This window comes from Pseudochaenichthys georgianus, chromosome 17 (genome assembly GCF_902827115.2).
Source record: "Pseudochaenichthys georgianus chromosome 17, fPseGeo1.2, whole genome shotgun sequence".
In the NCBI taxonomy this organism is placed as follows: Eukaryota; Metazoa; Chordata; class Actinopteri; order Perciformes; family Channichthyidae; genus Pseudochaenichthys; species Pseudochaenichthys georgianus.
This window is the reverse complement of record NC_047519.1, coordinates 12492967-12514417: the sequence shown is the minus strand read 5'-3', so window position 1 is coordinate 12514417 and position 21451 is coordinate 12492967. Positions and strand designations below refer to the sequence as shown.

Genomic DNA, 21451 nt, shown 5'->3' with positions numbered 1-21451 from the left:
AGCTACAGGAACGTTAATCTACGTCGGTAATATTAACTTTATTTAATACAACATTTACGGTACAAGATTTACATCATACAGCCCATGTAGTATAATATTTTACAAATGATGAATTACAGCAAACATGTGCAATATATCCATTATTACAGCTCCGTGGGATGGCAGTAAGGCGATATGGGTCCGTTGTTATTGTGCATCCATGGGTAAAGAGAAACTCATGTAGTGCTGAACACGTAACTTGAACGTGCCGGGCAGCGCGGTCCCGTGGGTTAGATGCGCGTTCATAATGCCGAGGGAAATAACTCTCAGAATAACGTTATTAGCACATTTTTACAACTTGAGGAACGAATGTTTTTAATAAGGGCTATACAAGTGTTCATACTGGGTTGTTTATTTAGTTTAAAAAAAATTATCCAACGAGTTACAGACCACTCTTTCCCCATGTAAGTCAATGGGAAAAGGTGTTTCCGGGCCTGGCAACCAAACGGATGTGCAGTACCGCCGTTTGGCCAGCACGAATATTTCCATCTGAGTCCGGCGCACTTCCTGGGGGCTTGGGCGCACCTGCCGGATGAGCTACACCTGATTAAACAGGATATAGAGAGGCGAAGTCCCTCCCTTTCCGGGAGCCTCCATGGGACCCCGGAAGCGTAAAATTATACATTGAAGTCAATGGAGAGAGAAAGGTTATCTTTTGATCCCGTTTGAATTGTGCCACGAATGACACATATGATGTTTGTCAATTTAAAAGAATATTTTGCAAGTCAAAAAAATAAAAATGTGTCGTAAAACTGTGAAGTTACACATTTTTTTGTGTGAAACCGCTGAGTGAACTACAGGTCTCTGGTCTCGCACAATACGCGTCACCATCACAAAGACGGCCGTCACGTTAGCACATTTCACCTGTTTCTTTCAGAATGAGAATAAAAGTATAAAACGAGGTGAACATCACTACAAGTCTGGACACGTTGAGAGCTGTACATACAGCTAAGGGGAGTTAGTCGGTTCTGTAAGAGCAGAGGGACCGGCTTTACAAGATGTTGGTGAGTAATATGAGTGCAATGTGTAACGTTAATGTCAGCTAGCTAACATCAGCTAACAAGGTACACTAACGTGTTTTGTTTCAGTAACTAGTTTTCTCCTTAAGAACTTCGTGGTCTCTGTGTATATCGACTATACTGTATGTGTGATCTTCTTTTACATCTCGTTGTGTCATTTGAGTTTATTTGCTGTGTGTAGATTCAAGGGTTTTGGTTATCTTGTCAATTTGTTTGGTTATCTAGGCACAGCTGTGTGTGACTCCCTCTGGTACACTGGTATATGTTTTCCTAATGTAGAGAGCATTGATTAATTAATAAACTACACACTGAGTCTAGATCCTGACCAAATCCTTTTTTATTGTTGATCAAATGTTTTTCAAAAATGTATTCATACACATTTAGAAAAATACAATGTATAATCACAACCAGTACAACACACATTACAAAAAATACAGAAAAAACAAACAATAACAACAATCAGACAAGAGGACAAAACTATGGAAAAATAACCCCTCCCACCCCCAGATCCAGACCATCCTTGTATTATTGCTCATTCAATCTATTATAGCATGCTAACAAACATGGTACTTACTTTATTTGTACAGATCTGCATGGGAGACGATGGCGCGATGCAGAGCGCTGTCTGTGATTGTGCACGGGGGATGTACAAATGCAGCCACGCTGCAGCATTGGCAATATGTGCCATGTGGCAGATCAGCTCCACAGATGTTGAGTGCCAGTGGAGGAAGCCTGGCACTTCCAAAGTAGTCCAGCCGGTGTCTCAACTTTACCAACAGTGAGAGGAGACATACAACTAGTGCTGCGTACCGGTACGCCGAACCGGTACTGGACTTGTAAAAAGTTTCGGTTCAAGTCCGGTTAAAACCGGAACGTCAGGAACCGGTACTTGGACTCGCAAAAAAACTGGCACTTACGTATATTCTGGTGTCTGTGGTTATTTAAACATTCCCTGATAAACGTTATTCAGTGTCAATAAATGAGTGCTAATCCCAGTGTGCTCAGTGTACAACATCACATGTCATTTCACCTTCGATTCACGGTTTGAAAACGTAGCGTTTCGCCACATGCTAATGCTAACCGGAAGTGAAGACTTTTCAGAATAAAAGTATTAAGTAAATAGTGTGAACTTCCGGATTTTCAGAATAAAACTGATTTAAATTAAATAGTGTATTTAATTCAAAATTACGCCATATCAACATTGATTTTAATTTCTAACAGTATGTACATCACTATGTATGTAGTATGTACTGTTTAATGTAAACATGTAGAGTTGTAGAAAAGACATGGTGTACAGACAGTACAGTACACTCTGACTGTACAGTCACTACAGTGTAGTGTATACTGTATAGTAGGTGTGTAACAGTGTAATGCGTATAGTCTACTCTACACTCTACCTTTCAGCAACGTTTTAGGGATTGAGGCTCAGTCAGCTCAGGGACTGTTTGGTTACTTTAGTTTGGTAAATGAAATACATGTTTGAACTTTGTAGTAGTTCACTGTAGTTGCTGTCATAAGTCATTTGTAGACTAAGTGGAAAAAAGTGTTTTTTTTACATTTGTACTTTTTAGAGAAATGTAGACGGAAGGGAGCACAATAAACCTGACGAGTTTGAATTTGAGTTGATTATGAGTTAATGTTCAATTGATAATTAGCTCACAATAAGTTCACTTTAGTTACTCACACAACTTCACACAAGCCATGGGTTCAGGTCCGGACTTATAAGTCCGGACCTGAACCTGAACCTCTGGACTTGAGTCCGGACCTGAACCTGAATGTGAGTCCAGGTACGCAGCACTACATACAACCCACTGGCCAGAGACATCGCCACTCAGGATGTAGACTGGTTCAGGTCTGCACTGAGGGGCGCACAGTGTGGCATGGCATGGCTTTTGTCACCTGAGCCAGAGCCGCGGCCTCAACATCAGGCCATTGTCACCGAGCTGGTGAAGGGGCATGGGGGTCGGGGGCTTGAGGCAATTCTTGCCTCAATGCGACTGAGCAGAGACCAGGAAGCTGCCATCCAGACAGCCACCGGAGGACAGCAGACAAATCCCCAGTGGCAGTTACACAGGCGGGGCAGGTTGACAGCCAGCAAGTTTGGTGCTGTGCTGCGGTCGGGACTTTCATCCACTCCATGCGCGTCCCTCATGAAGAGGGTGCTCGGGGGGTACAACTTGGATGGAGTCATGGCTGTCAACTGGAGGGTTGTAAACGAGGCCGAAGGGGTGAAGGCTTTTGTGCAGGCCTATCAGGTGACAGTGTTCGAGTCTGGTCTCTTTGTGAGTGAGTCGGTGTTTTGGGAGTATCCCCCGATGGAATTGTGCAGCCATCTGCCCTGCTGGAGGTGAAGTGTCCACCATCATTATACATGATGGTGTATATAGGATATATATATATATATATTTGTATACATATCTGTAAATTGTATAATTTTATTTGATTTAAAAGTCTTTTTGATCTCTCTGTCTATAAACACAAACTGAGTAAGATTGACAATAAAGTTGAGTTTGAAAAATATATATATTCTTTATGAAAATAGTTGACTGTTGGAGAAATGAATCCAAATGAAACGTTGGACTGAACTACAACTACGCCTATAAATCTCTACGGACTGATTTTTAGTGGGATGGCAAGTTCCTATCTTTAAACATGTATTAGTTTTTTCTCAGAACAGATTTGATTTTCTGAAGTTAATTTAACTTTGCCGACCATGTAAGGTCATTATTAAAAAGGTACAATCAATTTGTTTAGGGTTGACTAAAATAATGATAAACATTTCATTTGGATAATTTACTGACAGAATAAGAAACTCAATAATGCTCACCTGTTCCTTTTTATAAAGTGAAACAGTTGAAACGATAGATTTTAGTAAACTTAAAAACAACCTTCTCCAAAAGCTATCAAGGAATATACCGAATACTTATTTTAGAACTTTATTACATATTATTTGTATATAGTTTGAATGATCCATAATTGACAGAAGCTTGTGTTTACACTGACCTGTTACTCATATATTAATGTCTTTGTAACTTCAGTAAACCACTACCTCACTCATTTCTTTCATTCATCACGGTTCAGTAAACTAAGTGATACATGAACCAGTTTAATCATTATAATAACGTAGGATTGCAACTCTTTGAAACTGTAGGTGGCTCTTAAAAGAGCCGTTGTGTTTGGGTGTGCTGGTCTCAGGTCAGTCTAAGCCCTCTCTCCGCAGATGCGGCGGGCCAGCTGGATGTCCTTGGTCATGATGGTGACCCTCTTTGCTTGGTTCATCTTACTGGGGGGCAGCTACTGTACATGGATGTCGGTGCAGTCCACAGTCATTGTGCAGTTGAAGGCAGAATGAATTTATTATTGACTCCGAATGAAGCACAACTTCATGTCATACAATACATTGACTTTATTTGTAATTGTGTAAAAAAATAAAGCATTGATTGGCAAGCAGGACCTGCAGGAACAGAGAATGGTGATGGATGGAGCTGGGAAGAGAGAAGAATAAAGAAAACAGATCAACTTTATTATCGAATATTAAAAATTCAATTTCAAAACAAGTTGCCGCTCCTACAGTTTTCTAGTATGTAAAGATGATTTCACTTGACCTATGCACAATATCACACTCAATACATGTGTGTCTCTCGGGGGTGCATTGTGCCTTTGATGTATATAAATAATATACCATAACCAAATACTATTACGTACAGTGGAAATCAGGTTGCCAGGTCAGTCCAGTGTGCATGTTCCTCAGGGTCTCAGCAGTTACAGGTGAGGTAAAGGAAATAAAAGAGAAAAAGGTCAGTAACAACACTTTAAAGTAACAACACTTTGAATAATTATCTCTTCTAATAATTTTCTCTCAGTAATCACTCAACTACTGTCTTTCCAACAAACAGATTGACTCACCCTCACTGTCATCACAATGAAACACGTCCAGAAGAATGTCATGCAAAGCTCCCTGCCTGCCTTCGACTCTCCCTGACTGCTTCCATAGGACCCGGTGGATGGCGCAGTAGGCTACTCTTCAAATGTTTCACGAAATACTTACCATCATGACTACTCAAGATTACTGTTTAAAATGTTGGTTTACTTCATGTAATAAAATAATAACTTCATGGTAAGGCTACTAAAAGTGACAAGGCTAAGTAATGTAATGCTAACTAACGTGCTCGCTACTCGTCGCTACTAGCTAGGTAGCTAACTTGACTATATATGTTCCATGCACAACATGTATATTACCTATGATATTACCTGATATGTCTGATCCAGCGACTCCTGGTCCTTTCATCAGACGGAAATCGATAGAACGAGCAAGTGGTATGATCACTTATGTGATTACACCCTGGTACAAAGCACACATGCATCTTGTAAAAGTGAATTTATTTTTAGCAATCTCTTATTTATTGGAGGGAATAAATCAGTTATGAGATCTTCTTCTTCTTCTTCTTCGCTTTAATTACGAGTCGCAACCACTTGGAGCATTATCGCCTGTGACATCACTTACGCGACCCAGAATGGGATTTGGGATTTGTAGTCTTTGTAGTCGCGTATTTTTCATAGTCTTATATTTCAACAGTTTTACGACAAAATGTGACTTTTTTGACATGGAACTTATTGTTTAAGATTGACAAACATCATATGTGTAGTTCGTGGCACAATTCAAACGGGATCAAAAGATACGTTTTCTCTCTCCATTGAATTCAATGTAAATGTTTCGCTTCCGGGGTCCCATGGGCCGGAAGTAGATGGGCGTGACTTCGCCTCTCTATAGGAGGAGCCCAGCCGGTTACGTTTCTCTCACTCCTCTGGGCACTCTCTCTGCGCCAGCTTCGGGGACCTGATGCTGGTGTTTTAGTTTGTTGTGTTTAAACCATAGACTGGTTTAAACAATAAACTATATTATTCTTACCTCTCGTCTCGCCTCCCTGCTTTATGTTCAACCCAGTCTCACGGCATTTCGTGTTCACCAACACGATTTTTAATCTATTGATTCGTGTTCACCAACACGATTTGCCCCTTTTTTTTTGATGTTGCACAGCACGATTTTAAAAGCAATGTATTTCTACTGGTAATGTGTTTCGTGCCTGCAGGCTGCAGCATGTCTTTTTCTCCGGTCGGGTCGTGGAAGACCGGAAGCTGTGTGGTTCATAAAAACATGTTCTTACTCAATATCAAGCCACAGTTATTGCTTTTATTTTAAATCGTATCATTTCGGACTTTTGTTGCCGTCTGTGAGGAAAATAAATGGGGCTCAGAGCCTCAGGATACTGAAATCTGTATTTTTTAAATCTGTTTTTCCTTCTAATTTGTTATTCTTTTCAAAATAACACACTGTTATTTACTCACCAATAACACACAATTATCCTTGCTTTTATTTATTGGTTTAATTCCATAATCTCTGGCTTTTTTGGCGTCCGTCAGGAACTGAATTTCAAAATAAATATAACCGGAAACAGACGTAGGCATTTCGAGCGATTACCCAAGATCCTCAGCTATGGTTTTAAGCTCGCTGATTGGATGTGTTAGCCGCAATGCATGCTGGGATTTGGTGTTTATATTATATGAAATCCGGAAAACATTTTAAAAGAATAAAATAATACTTAATTCCGAGTGCTCTTGCTTTTCTCTTTGAAAGTCATCACATAACGGCATTGTAATACACGGTTCGGCTGCATTACATATTACAGATCTGCCGTAGTTCTTTATTTAGAGAGCCCTGATGAGAAGACCTTTGGAAAAACTGGAAGAAATGCCGCCGAAACTGAATACTTGACGTGGATCATAAATATATCAACAATTAAACAACATCTTCAATTTCTCTTCACACAATACGTCTCCTTGCAGTATCAACACTAATTCGGTTGACTTTTACATTTGATAATTCATAGATAGGTTATATTTACACCATAACGGTGCACAGCTGATAGAAAAGGACTGTAGTTTTTAAAGATATTACTGATTTTCTTTGAATGTAAGAATGTAAATACTGAGTCTGAAATAGTATAGCAATATGCTGTAAAATGATGTGAAAGCATGCATAAAACTATACATCTTCAGATGTTGTACATACACACTAATAATACAAAGTTATTATGGCTGTGTGTACCTTGTGTGCACCTCCTAGTGGTTAAAGCACGTTATTGAATTATTGTTTTTATGTGTTATATTTGATTAAAAAAATATTAAGAGTACATACTTTCATAGGGGGAAAGTATAAATATAGAAATATAGAATATAAAAATCAAGAAGATACTATAAGTGATCTCTACAATAAAACAGTTTAGTGCAGGATGTACAAAGATATTAATAGGAGGAGGTGCAAAACAGAAAAACGGATTAACCTTCATTTAAACATTAAATAACAGATTAAGGTCTTTGGGGGTATCTATCTACAGATAAATATTAAGCCTGACAAAGTACTTAACGTCTAATATATTGCTTTCCTGCAATGTTAACTATGTTGAAGCACTTATTTTAACTGATATTATACACATTAATTATACTCTTATGTATGTAGAAGATAGAATAAGAAATGTGCAGAATATGGTGGAGGTACACACATATTGATAGATATCTTGTAATGCACTGTTGAGGAAGCTGTGACCCAAGTTTTTCATTCATTGCATAACTACACCGTAGTTGTGTATGATATGTCAATAAACCTTTGAAAATCTTGAAAGGGATGTGCAAAATAACCATAATATACAGTCTTTAATGAACTTTTAGTAGAGAATAACGAGTAATGAATATACTTTATTACTTGTTTCCATTCATGTCAATTGCAGATATATGTTTAGTCTTCCTAACTATCAAATATCTCTCCTGATTGTTGGCACTTGACAATCACCTTACCTGAATTTTACTCAGGTGTAACTAAAGTCTGATTTAAGGGTTGTTTATATTTCACATAATTAATCAGAATCTGCAAAGTAACTCAAATAAATGCAGTGGAGTAAAAATACCAGGTTAACCTCTGAATTGTAGTGGAGTAGAATTACAAAGTAGCAATGAGCTGTCATGTGGGTATATATTAATGCTGCGCATTATGGACACAAGTGATTTTCACCCATTTATTAATTATATGTTTTACATTTGATAACACCAATGTGTTTAATACTGGCAACTTCTAATTGTGGGAAAAACGAAAACGTTCAGTAGAGACGTCCCATAGAACATTTTGCGAAACACAATAGACAGCATGTGTAGTTCTGGGGGGGCGTTCGATTCCAGTTTTGGATAGTCTGGCGGTTTCGTTCCATTTCACACAGCTGTTTGACGCTCTGCGTAACCTTACGGGGACTGTAGTCCTAAACGATAGCTGGGGATTATGGGTAGTGTAGTGTCTTCGGCCATCCTAAACTCAGAAATGTTGACAATCGCAATGATGCTCAAAATGTCCCTTATAGGCCTACGTCTGTTTTCGGTTATTTTTATTTTGAAATTCAGTTCCTGACGGACACCAAAAAAGCCCGAGATTATGGAATTAAACCAATAAATAAAAGCAAGGATAATTGTGTGTTATTGGTGAGTAAATAACAGTGTGTTATTTTGAAAAGAATAACAAATTAGAAGGAAAAAATATTTAAAAATACAGATTTCAGTATCCTGAGGCTCTGAGCCCCATTTATTTTCCTCACAGACGGCAACAAAAGTCCGAAATTATACGATTTAAAATAAAAGCAATAATTGTGGCTTGATATTGAGTAAGAACATGTTTTTATGAACCACACAGCTTCCGGTCTCCCACGACCCGACCGGAGAAAAAGACGTGCTGCAGGCAGTAGAAATACATTGCTTTTAAAATCGTGCTGTGCAACACGAAAAAAAGGGGCAAATCGTGTTGGTGAACACGAATCAATAGATTAAAAATCGTGTTGGTGAACACGAAATGCCGTGAGACTGGATTGAATATAAACAGCTAGCTAACGTAGCCAGGCAGAGCGCACTAGTTTTTTTTTCTGAATTAACGACCGAAGAAATCGCTGCATATCTTCGGATTACATCTCTGGACTTGAGGGGTGTGCTCTAGGTCGTTACCAGCGTAAATTAGAGCTGTGTGGGTTGTCGGATTGCCCTTACAGACTGCCTGCAGATGTATGGAAAAACGACAGTGGCCTTCGTCGATTTTGGCTGCATCTACGTCTAATTTCTGGAAACACCAGGTGAATACCCCACTTGTCACAATAATATTATCATGCCATTGTATATATGTGGTATTTTAGAGTTCACTAGATATTGATTAAGGCAATAGACTATGATATTCAGTACAGGGAGCTTAGCAACACCTAGACGGTGTACGGCTGCTTGAACCTCGCGTAAAACGGCGGATACCGGAAGTACGGTGTCGCCCTCGGCCCAATACCCGTATGTGTGTGTGAAAGAATAGAATGGAACAGTCGGCTGGCTAGCACCATCTAGGCTAACGTTACGGTCACCGGCTTGAAGATGGACATGGCTGCTTTCAAGCTAACGTTACTAGCTAACGCTAGCTAGCTATCTATTCGCTACCATGTACAAACCAACACGACACTACTCCACTGGCGTTTGCAATCGAAAGCACATAATATCCACCACTAATCCACATTATGGGCAGTACTTACTTGCTGTTTACCGATGGTAACCGCCTTGGAGAACCTCACAGATGTTCACGTTGCCTCTTGCCTGCGTGCACATTTTCAAATCTCTGGTAGGGTTCCACAAACCGCGATATGATTGGCCGTTCTAGCGAAGACGTTCGCTGCCTGCGGCTTCGTCGCATACAGCAAGCAAAAATGCACAAAAAGCATCAAACCCGTGAGTCCAGTTGGGTCAAATCAAATAGGCTATAGAATGTCTCAGTTCAAATCTTGCAGACGGTTTGAGAAGTAGGCTATGCTGCAGGACACACGCCGGTTAGAATATTCTATTCTGCACATGTGCAATGCGGCACAATTCAAATTGTACAGTAATGGTTTGTGCTATTACAGATGATTTTGAGTACAGTGCTTTACTGTGAAATAATAGTTAAATAATGTGAAATCCAATTTTACTGTAGTTTTATAGATATGTTGTTATGATATTACAGGGGCTTTTGATTACAACATTTCTCTGTAATATGATACTCTTAAACGCTGTGAAATCCTTGCAATGTTTGCAATGTTGTTGTGATATTACAACATTTGATGTGATATTACAGAGGATTTTGATTGCAGTATTTTATTGTGAAATAATAGTTAAATGCTTTGAAATAAATCCAAGGATACAGTCCTTTTTACATGTATTTGTTGGGATATTACAGGGGGCCTTGATTACAATATGTCACTGTAAAATAATACTGTTAAATGTTGTGAAATGGTGGTAAATGTTTACAGTCGTGGATGTTTCAAATGTGAACGACAGGTGCAGTTCTCATTGGCAGGTTTTTTCGATGACGTTTATATTAACCAATCAGGAGTGTTGTGGACTCATTCCAAACATACCTGACTTGTCTGCCGTGTTTTGGCTGAATTCTATTTCAAGTGCCAGCGCTCTGGCTGTCGGCCAGAATCCGAAAACCATACATTATACTGTAAAACTAAGGTTTATTACTGTATATTGACCAATGGAAAAAAACCACAGCAACATAAATAAAACAAGGATAACTGTGACTTATTGTTGAGTAAATTACAGTGTGTGTTTTAAACCTTGGTCCTCCCTGCAGAGATTTCTCCACTTTCTATGATTTTTCTTTTTTGTAATGATATTGTCAACTGTAGATGTTTACAATATAGTAAGTTAGGAATTTCATGAAAACATATTTATTTACTTTTGTTTCATCATTGGATATGTTGTGTTTGTGGTGGATTCAATCGAATATTGAGAAAATGATTTATGTAAAAAAAAAGTACTTACGTTTTACGGTTTTTTTATTTGACACTTTTTTTTACAGTTTTATGTTTACCTTAAAATTACAAAGAAATATCTTAAAGTCTTATAATAGTAATACACTTTTATATTATGAGTTACATATTTAATTACAGATAACAATTTTATTTTACGTACATCTGCATGTATTTTCTGAAAGTTCAAAAATACTGTAAATATTATATAGTACATTTAGAGAGGCTATAATGTAGGACAAACGCCGGTTTGAATAGTCTATTCTGCATATGTGCAATGCTGCACAATTCAAATGTTACATAATAGTTAAATAATGTGAAATCCAATTTTATTGTATTTTTATAGATATGTTGTTGTGATATTACAGGGGCTTTTGATTACAATATTTCTCTGTAATATGATACTCTTAAATGCTGTAAAATCCTTGCAATGTTTACAATGTTGTTGTGATATTACAACATTTGATGTGATATTACAGAGGATTTTGATTGCAGTATTTTATTGTGAAATAATAGTTAAATGCTGTGAAATCCAAGGATACAGTCCTTTTTACATTTGTTGGGATATTACAGGGGGCCTTAATTACAATATGTCACTGTAAAATAATACTGTTAAATGTTGTGAAATGCTGGTAAATGTTTACAGTGCAAGCACCTCGGACAGTCATTTGTGCCCGTAGCCATCAGGCTGCACAACAAGGGGTCAATAATGTAAAAAAGAAAAAATCACTGGACATAAATATACATTGTTTCCACAACCCATGTTAATATATTAGTAGTAGACCAAATATGTAGATATGTATGTCACTATATGTACAGATGTCCATTTTCACTTGTCACTTTAACTCATTTCGTACTTCATAATTTATATGACCAAATATATGCTGACAGTTATTTTACTCTTATTTTTATTATTTTTTTAATTTCCCCACGGGGATTAATAAAGGTCCATCTTATTTTATTTTACAACTCCAGGATCACATGATGTTATGATGACACAGTTTCTCAAGCTGCAAACAATTATCTCCCCCCCCCCCACCCACACACTAAATGAACAAGCGGCAGTGACGTCACCCTGCAGCACCGGACAGGGCGTCCTCCAGGAACAACCGAACAACCGTCCGGACTGACACATCCACTGCAAAGCCGCTCAACATCACAGCTTTCCACTAATTTATCACTTAGTCACTTTTGACAGCGCGATCTTGGATTAAAATGGGGAACGTGCAGGTAAGAAAACGGGATTTCCCAACTTTTAAAAACAACATTAGATTTGTAATTAGTGTAAAATGGAGGATCAGCCACTTTTAATGCTTTGAAACGATCCAGTGTACTGTGATGATCACTTATGCAGCGTCCGGGAGATTATTCTAAGGGTGTTATTTACTTCAGGAGATGTAAACAACACTTTCTGACAGCTGCGAGGCAGAAGTTGCGCAGTTTATTTGAGCAAAGGGAGTGAGTCCTGTAAGGCCTGGGCAGCAGCAGAAAAAGGGACGAGGCATTTCTCGGAAAGGCTGATCAATAAGGCTGCATTGTGCTAACGGAGGGGGGGGAGAGGAGAGGAGGCTGCCCACAGACTGCCGCATGACTCAGCGATCAGCCTGCTGCTGCACCCTTTTCCTGCGGGAGACCGGCCTACTAACAGGCCCTGTGATGATCCCTTGTATGAAGGTAGATATGGTGCAAAATGTGAGAGCGTGTAAAACCTGATGTGAGCACTTGCAGAAAAAAAATCTGAGCTTGTACATTTACACTTGTATAAAATATCCACGTAACTGTGAACCAAATGTACACTTGTAAAAAATATCCACGTAACTGTGAACCAAATTTGAAGTCACAGAAGAAGAAAAAATGTTGTAACTTGTCGAAAAAAAATTAACTTAGTGATGAAATGTTCACTTGCAGAAAAATACATATTTTTTAAAATATATTTTCCATTACAACTGCAACTTTATTTATTACAGTATATAATATTCAAAGTAATACTGGGAAAGTAATGGGCAAAATGTACCGTTGATTGATGCGCCATGTCAGAGGACTGGTAGCGACACGAACCGTTAGCCCCGCAGTCTCCAGTCACCCGAGCCTCGTCCTTCTGATAGCTCCGCCCCTTCGCTCCAACCCCCCTCCCTCCCCCACATCTACAGGTGAAAATTACTTTTGCGACACATTTATCGCAAGAAGTGTAGCAAAAGTCAAGACCGCAGATTCGTCGATTTATACTGCCACCGAGCAGATTCGTCAAGTTGTAATGACTGATTTGAGAGGTTGTAATAAATAAAGTTGCAGTTGTAATGGAAAATATATTTAAAAAATATGTATTTTTCTGCAAGTGAACTAAGTTCATTTTTTTCTACAAGCTACAAAACTTTTTTTTCTTCTTCTGTGACTTCAAATTTGGTTCACAGTTACGTGGATATTTTTTACAAGTGTAAATTTGGTTCACAGTTACGTGGATATTTTATACAAGTGTAAATGTATGCACACAAACTCAGATTTTTCTTCTGCAAGTGCTCACATCAGGTTTTACACGCTCTCGCATTTTGCACCATGTCTACCTTCATACCTTACAACCTCACTGTGTCATCATGCTTCACTGGGATTCTAGCTTCTTTGTTATTTCATTTTACATTTTACATCAGTTTGCAGTGTATAGAATCAGTAATCAGAGCTGTGAATTACATTTACGTACAATTTTGAGATACATGTATTTCCATTTTATGCTACTTTGTAGAATACTAGAATTCAGAGGTAAATTGTGTACTTTTGCTCCAATACAGTTTTTTGTACCTCTTGTTCCTTTGCAGATTTAGATAAATGATGTGAAATATAATCATCTCTTAAATCAGACTTTAGTTCCACCTGGAGTAAATTCACAATCTACCCTGCAGTATACAAAGTCATTCAAACCTTTAGCTTTGATTACACTTAAATGCATCAACATTTATAATCAAAACATATAATAAATATTATTCTGAAATGGACCAATCTGCACAATGAGTAGAATTACTTTAAGCATATGTTGATGTTAATACTTGTCTACTTTTGCAGGACTTTTACTTGTAACAGAGTATTCCTACACTCTGGTACTTCTACTTTTACTAAACTACATGATCTGAGTACTTATCCACCTCTGTCAGTAATTATAGGATACATGATCCTAACAGTTTGTGTAGTTGTATATGTTTGCTTTTATTTTATGTTTTGTATCTTCTTTTTTTGTAATGATCATATCACTTTTTGTTCTAGCCCACCCTTGTCCCATATGAGGATTTTGATGTCACTGCTGATATCAAGAATATCAGAAAAGCCTGTAAAGGTCTAGGTAAGTATGAATAGTGTAGTCTCATTCTTCTTCAACTGTGCAATTTGTTGTTTCTCTTCAGTCATTTATATTATTTAGTCTCTTGGTTTCTCTATTTGTGTGTGATTATTGCATCCATTACTTAATGTGCATTTACAATGGATCCACAAATATATATTGAATTAATCAGAAAGGTTATCAGATAAGTTGAAGATAGACATTAACAGACTGGTGCCACACAGCACAAAGAACATTGTAAGGCCAGCAGTGTTGTTATATCAATATCAGCAATACTTCCCTCTTATTTGATCAGTTGTTTTTGTATTACAACTGTCCTTGTAGCGAGACAAATATAACCAGCATATAAAACAAATGACCAATTATACAAATTAAAATTAAAAGCAGAAATTGTATGTATTTAATTACCTTACCATTAGCGTTTAGTACACATATTTGAATGATAATTTTCAAAGCAGAAAAACTGTATTTCTGATTTTACCAGAAACATGTCTGCCTTGCTGCCATTTTAATAATATACTTCTATGGTTAGGTGACAAGACATAGAAACTGCCTTCAAATGTTAGGCTCTAAGAAGTCTTTTAATAGTAAAATACTGCCTTGATGGTGAAGCTCCCATAATTGTATTACATCTCATTTAGCTGAAGCAAGTGACAATAAGTGCATTCAGCCAAGCGAAACCTTTCTACGTGCTGCAGTTTTTTTAAATTATTGGGCAACTCGCAGTCAAACCAGGTGGATTTTCATTCTGTGAAGTAAGATCTGTAAACTTTTGGCTCTCCATTTTATCAATGGGGTTCTTGTTCCACCATTTTACAGCCAGGATAGCAAACGGGAGTGTTTTTGTTGCCCTTTCGATTGGCCGATGAAGAGCGAAGTACACAAGCTAGAGTGTATGGTTTAATTCCAACCTTCTGGTGGTCATTCAGCCTACCAATAAAACATAACAGCCCATAGAACCAATTAGGCGGAAGTGTAGGGTTATACCACTTTAAATCTATGCTCCCTATGATGAATGATAATGGCCATTCGATGGGCTGATTACTAAAAGATATGTACTGCTTTATAATCTGCAGGGACGGATGAAGAAGTCATTGTTCAGATCCTGGCCAATCGCTCTGCAGCTCAGCGTGTGGAGATCAAGCGGGCCTACTTTGAGAAGTATGATGACGTAAGTACCTTACACTCGCTCTCTCATGCTCCTACATTTATTTACACATACACGTGAATGCAGTTGTTCCTTTTTCTGTTCAGGAGTTGGAGGAAGTCCTTAAGAAGGAGCTGACAGGTAGTTTTGAGAAGGCCACCATAGCCATGTTGGAGCCTCCTAATGTTTACTTCGCCAAGGAGCTGAGGAAGGCCATGAAGGGGGCGGGAACGGACGAAGACGTGCTCGTCGAGATCCTGTGCACGGCCACCAATGAGGTCGGTCAATCTGTGATACTATCCTTTGATACTACATGTTTTTATTTGTACCCAATTTCTACAGGTTAACTATTAGAAACTATTTATATTCTGTATGCGTTATTTAACATGGAGTCTATCTTCGTGGCAGTTTTTCTGATTTTCTGAGAACACTGCTTGGCCTCCATTTTGACAAAATCCATAAAGTGAGAAAGAGCTTCGAGCAGATATCCAATGTTGTAATTCAAAAGCTCTCCACATAATTGCCCTGTCTAACCTTTTGTTAAATCCTTAGTTTATAAAATATGCCATAACAGACAGTTAAATCCAAAGTTGTATAAATGACTTTCCAGTCATGGGGGAATAATTATCTTGGGGTTTGTAACTCAAAGTGACCTATTTGTATATAACACAGTCATATGATCCATTTCAAATGTAAAAATGTTGATGCTCTTGTTTGCCTCTTCTACAGGACATTATGAGCTACAAGGAGACTTACGCCGCTGGTGAGTTCTCTTTCAGTCTGAATCATTTATATACAGCGACCAATCTGAGGTTCCTCTCATACTGGAAAGAGCGATAATTCAACCAGCATGCGGAACAGATACATACTAAGTTTTATATTTGTCCTAATGTTGTGGGCGTTTTCAGTTTTGGGGGTGAGTCATGGAGTCACGAGATATGTTTTCCTCATGTTTTTCACTGGCCACAAACAGTGCGATGTTATCCTCGTCAGAATCACAGTTGATTCATTGCAAAATAACTAAGCTCTCAATAACCTTATTTTTATCCCGTGTTAAGACACATTTTCACCGTACACTTTTTTATTTTGTAGTTCTTTTTCATATATATTTTTTCCAGAAGCTAATGCATAAGTGTCTTAAACTTACATTCTGTTTGATAGCCACCAGGGGCTGACAAAGGGGTTTAAAAAAAAAAAAAAAGTCAATATAAGTCTATGAGAAAATGACCCTACTTCTGCTTGATTTGATACCTCAATAAGTGTATGGTCTCCATCACTAGTTTAAAGTCTTCTTCAATACAGCATGATGTTCATTTTGTAAAAGATAGTCCCATTTTTAGTTAAGTTGAAAATATGGCAGCGAATGCTTTAGAGCGGGGCTTCCTTGTGATTGAAAAGTCACGACCAGGGTGTTAGAATAAGGGTCTGTTTAGTCTTAACACTGTAACCCTTTCACCGGGTTTCTTTTTGTTCAGGAAAGTTAATTGTAACCTTTTGGTCATCTAAAAATGTCCTAACGGCGTGCGGTTTTCATTTAGCTTCACTTCACAGTGTGTTTTAAGTGTCGACTGTTTCCCTCCTACCTTACAGTGCATGAGCGTGAACTGGATGCAGACATTGAAGACGACACCAGTGGAGACGTGAGGAACCTGCTGACGTCACTGCTGCAGGTAAAGTCCAGTTTAACCATCGACAAAACGTAGCAACATTTATAGCACCAAAGGAAGGTTGCAGTAAACAAAGAGACCGCGTTTTGAAAAACAATTAAGTGGAAGTCTTACATTTGGATGGAAGCCATGAAGAGAAGAACAATACCACTTCTCTTCCTCTGATAATGGAAGCCCCATTGTTCTGCATGCTGTGGGTCGCCCACTGAGACATTTGTCAAACATCCCATCATCGGCATGCTGCTGGCCCCGTGCCAGCTTTTTCCGCCCTCCCACCCTTTCTGCTTCCCCTCTCTCTTCCTTTCCCGCAGAAGGGAAAGACAAACACAGTGTGACTCACGTTCACAGCGTGACCTCCGATCCAAAGAGGCCTTCACATATGTCCCATTGATGTGCAGCAGATGATTGTTATACCTTAAATGCCTGAGATTACATTTGCAACCTGTCATTTTGACTTTTCCATAACTTTACATGCCTCGCCTCGTTGATCCCTCCTCTTAAACCTGTCTTCTTCCTCTCCGTGTCCCCCTCTTTTCCTCTCTAAAGGCGAGTAGAGACGAAGGCTATGAGGTGGATGAGGAGTTAGCCGAACAGGATGCCGCATCTTTGGTTGAGGTACGTTCCCAGATGCTTCGTAATTCCCCTTTGTACTAGTAGCCTTATTCATAGTTTGCCCATTGAATAACCCCAGTGTTTGCAATGTGACGTGATCTAAGGCTTAGACGGCAAGATTGAATAAATCAAGCTTGTTTTTGTCGTATTGCTGCAGTGTGGCTTTTCCTACAGGAATGGATTGTTGGATCTTCGTGAACATTCACTCCTTAAGCATGGAGCTTCATATTTGAAGTATCACTCTCAATAGCGAGTGTGTGCAGAAACAGGAATCTGCGAGATTGACCGCATTTCCTCACTTCTCACTACATACTACAATGAGGTTTATAGTCCTTCACAAACAACCCCCGAGGCAGTTCTCTTAACCACGCTAGCATCTGGAATGTAGGGATGGAAATTGTGGTCTGTTGCCCCAATCTTTCATCCCTGACACGGAAATATCCCATCAACTATTAATGGATTGTAACCAAATTTGGGACGCACATTCTCGTTCCCCAGAGGATAAATCATTTGAAATCATCCGATTGTTTAGATTTGTTGACTTCTTTGGTATTTTCAACCAAACTACCTTTTAAACTAATGCCATTCCAATGATGAGCTCTAGGCTTTGTGTTTGGTGCTCATGCTAACATCCTAAGATGGGGACTTGGATACAAATAATACCTGATGAGCAAAAACACATTAGCATTAGCTTAAATGGCTGCTTTCTTTTAGTAGGCTACATCACAGAGCTGCTAGCATGGTTGGATACTATGTGGTTACCATATCATAATGAGGTTCCATATGTTGTAACACTAAAACGTTTTGGCTATTTTGTGTGGATAATAATGTGTTTTTTCCGACTAGTGGGAGGAATATATCCAATTAAACATTGGGTGATTATTTTACAAACCCGTCTAGTTCGCCTGTAGACTTCTTAAAAATGTACCTAAAAATTGCATTAGATAATGCCTCATTTGCATTGAACAGAGTATTTCAGAAAAGTTTTAATACAAAAGTGATTGTCTTAATTTAAGTGAAAACTGGGGAAGTTCCATGGTGATCTGTATAAGTAACATGTGTTTACCCCATTCTCCTGACTGCCCTTCGAAACGTACTGTATTACTAATGGGAACAACGACCGAACTAACAAAAATAAGATGAAGTTTGTTTGACATGGCATTAAAACACGCCAATGCTGTCTTTTAATGTACTCTTTTTGTATCCCTGTCAGGCAGGAGAAGGCAGGTTTGGCACTGATGAGACCACCTTCAACTTCATCCTGACTCACAGGAACTACATGCAGCTTCAGGCCACCTTTAAGATCTACGAGTCGGTAGGAACTGCTCACATTCCTGCAATAACAAGCTACTTTTTAAACAATTCATCTGGGCTTTCATCACTGTTGTACGTCTCATTTCTCACCTTACTTGTTCCCTTGCAGCTTTCAGGGACTGACATTTTGGACACCATTAACTCTGAAGCAACAGGAACTCTCAAAGAATGCTACATTACTCTAGGTAGGTTGGACTTTAACGCGATGTTCGCAAGCCATGACTTATCCAATCAAAAGTCAGTATTTTTAATAACACCTGCTGCTTGTGTGTTTGTTTTATAGTCAGGTGTGCTAAGAACCCGCAGCTGTATTTTGCCCGACGCCTGAATGCCGCCATGAAGGGGGCGGGCACTGACGAGGACACGCTCATTCGCATCATTGTAGGCCGCTCTGAGGCAAGTAAAAAAAATGTGCTCAATTTTTTAAAAACAAAATAACCAATAAGAAAGGATTTGTTGTGACTGCAGTGTTATGTTGTTAACCCCACAGTTCGACCTGGAGACAGTGAAGGACATGTACCTGGAGAAATACGACGTTACCCTGAAAGACGCTCTGGATTCAGAGTGCGGTGGAGACTTTAAACGCCTCCTCATCGAAATCCTGCACTAAAACATCTCTTCTTCTTACAGGCCTGGAACAACATATGTAATAACTAAACAAAATCTAATACATTTTCATTTTACTCTGCAGAAATTATTGTAATTATTTGCTGCAATCTGGACACAATATGAAAAGAATAATTTTCTAAAATATATTACAAACATGTCAAAATGATTTACGACAGATTTGCAGGGGTTAAGGCAACATCTGGAAGTTGCAATTACCATTAAAAATAATTATGTAATAACCAAAACAAAATGGATGTCTTCATTCATAAACAATTGTATACAATCATAACAACAATGTCCATTTGATCCATTCAAGTATGAATCAAACCAATCCTCCTTGAAACATGCGCAGGAAGGAGGAAGACTGGTCTGTTATTATATTATCCACATATTACATTTTCATTAAAGAAAGTTACAACTCCTCCATTTTGTAATAACCAATACAATATGTGTTAAGTTATTGCAAAATGTGTGAAAATGTTTAGAAAAATATGGATATTATTACATAATCAATATAAAATGTGTTACCTTTTGTGGAATTATTACATAATGTGTGGTTTCAATGCCTTATTTAACCAATGTGACAACATCTCTCCCCACTCATTCTTCCTCCTCCTCCTCCTGTGTATACCCCTTTACCAGTTTTACTCATTCACACATGGTGAACTTACATTCATAGCGTTTAAATACACAGTTTTGACAACAACATTACACTCTTACTGTCAAGGTGCTTTGAATGTTTCTTATCCTTTTTTGACAATATTATGACAGCATCGTGGAATGTGTTAATGTTAATGTTTTTATCTAAATAAATAGTGTTCTTTATTCACACTCGACAGCTTTAAATAAACATTTCACATTTAAGTTGTAGGTCAGCATAAACGACATGTTCTCTTATATTTGTCGCCTTACTCATTTCTAATAACTGTAATAGCCTCAAAGATGCCTTTCAGAAGATGATGGCGATGCAATTTCTTTTTTGTTGCAACACTTAAGTGCCGAATTTTTAAAAAGTAGAGGATTTAATATACATAAATAAACCCTGATTTCATAAGCCTCAACTCTTCAAGTATGCAGTGTCGGGGTTTTGTAGCTACATCCCTAGTTTTTTATTAGGGATTTTTAACTGTTTGTAGTCTTATTTTTAAGTCAAAGCTAACATCCTGCCTCTTACATTTACACACTTTATTAGACAGTTTCCTGTTCTCATTTACTGCATTAACATTTACTACAGTTAAACTCCTAAATAATACATGTGTAAAACTTGACTTAATGTGCTTTAAAGATTATTAGATGATCTTAATATTTAAAAAAAACATAGGTTTTGCTCTAACCCCATAGTACAAATGCTGATAATGAACTACATGTATGGAATTGTATCTCAACACACTTTATTCAAAACCAACTATACTATATTACTCTAGCATTATAAATAAATATGATACATTGTTGTATTGCCATATAGCAAAAGAAGACTAACTTATATGAAAGAGGTTGTTATTAACCTGTTGTAATGGCATTATTATCCAGTGGTAATAAAATAACTTCACCCAAAATGTGTTATTATCTTTATTTCCTGTAGGGGGCAGCATTGCACCACCATTTAGTACATGGTGCATCTCAGGAAGAAATGACATGCAAGTTATTAAAATCACAGTGAAATCACTTATGTTATAATTGTATTGTGCTTGTAACGTATTATGACGTGTATTACTCATTTTAAATAACCATTTGCTCTTATGTCAACTAAAATGTATGTGTTTCTGTTTTATAATGTGTGTGGTGCTGGCCTATGATCCAAAGCAACATAACAGTTGCTTTTTATAATATCTAGCCCAAAAGATTTCTGACTTATGCGCAGA

General features: G+C 38.0%; 1 protein-coding gene across 2 annotated transcripts; it reads left to right on the top strand.

The window, feature by feature from the left end:
* The first annotated feature begins 11979 nt into the window (after nucleotides 1-11979).
* LOC117462260 (annexin A13-like) lies at nucleotides 11980-21145 on the top strand. 2 transcript variants are annotated; one of them, XM_034104399.2, is made up of 11 exons: nucleotides 11980-12145; nucleotides 14168-14243; nucleotides 15317-15411; nucleotides 15495-15665; nucleotides 16117-16150; nucleotides 16978-17057; nucleotides 17601-17669; nucleotides 18880-18981; nucleotides 19090-19165; nucleotides 19264-19376; nucleotides 19471-21145. In XM_034104399.2, exons 1-11 carry the CDS (start codon nucleotides 12131-12133, stop codon nucleotides 19588-19590), a joined length of 951 nt encoding a protein of 316 aa, XP_033960290.1. In that variant the 5' UTR covers nucleotides 11980-12130; the 3' UTR covers nucleotides 19591-21145. The 2 variants fall into 2 exon arrangements, with proteins under 2 accessions (XP_033960290.1, XP_033960292.2); XM_034104401.2 differs by lacking the exon at nucleotides 19471-21145 and having other exon boundaries at nucleotides 15498-15665; nucleotides 19264-19433.
* The last annotated feature ends 306 nt before the right edge of the window (nucleotides 21146-21451 follow it).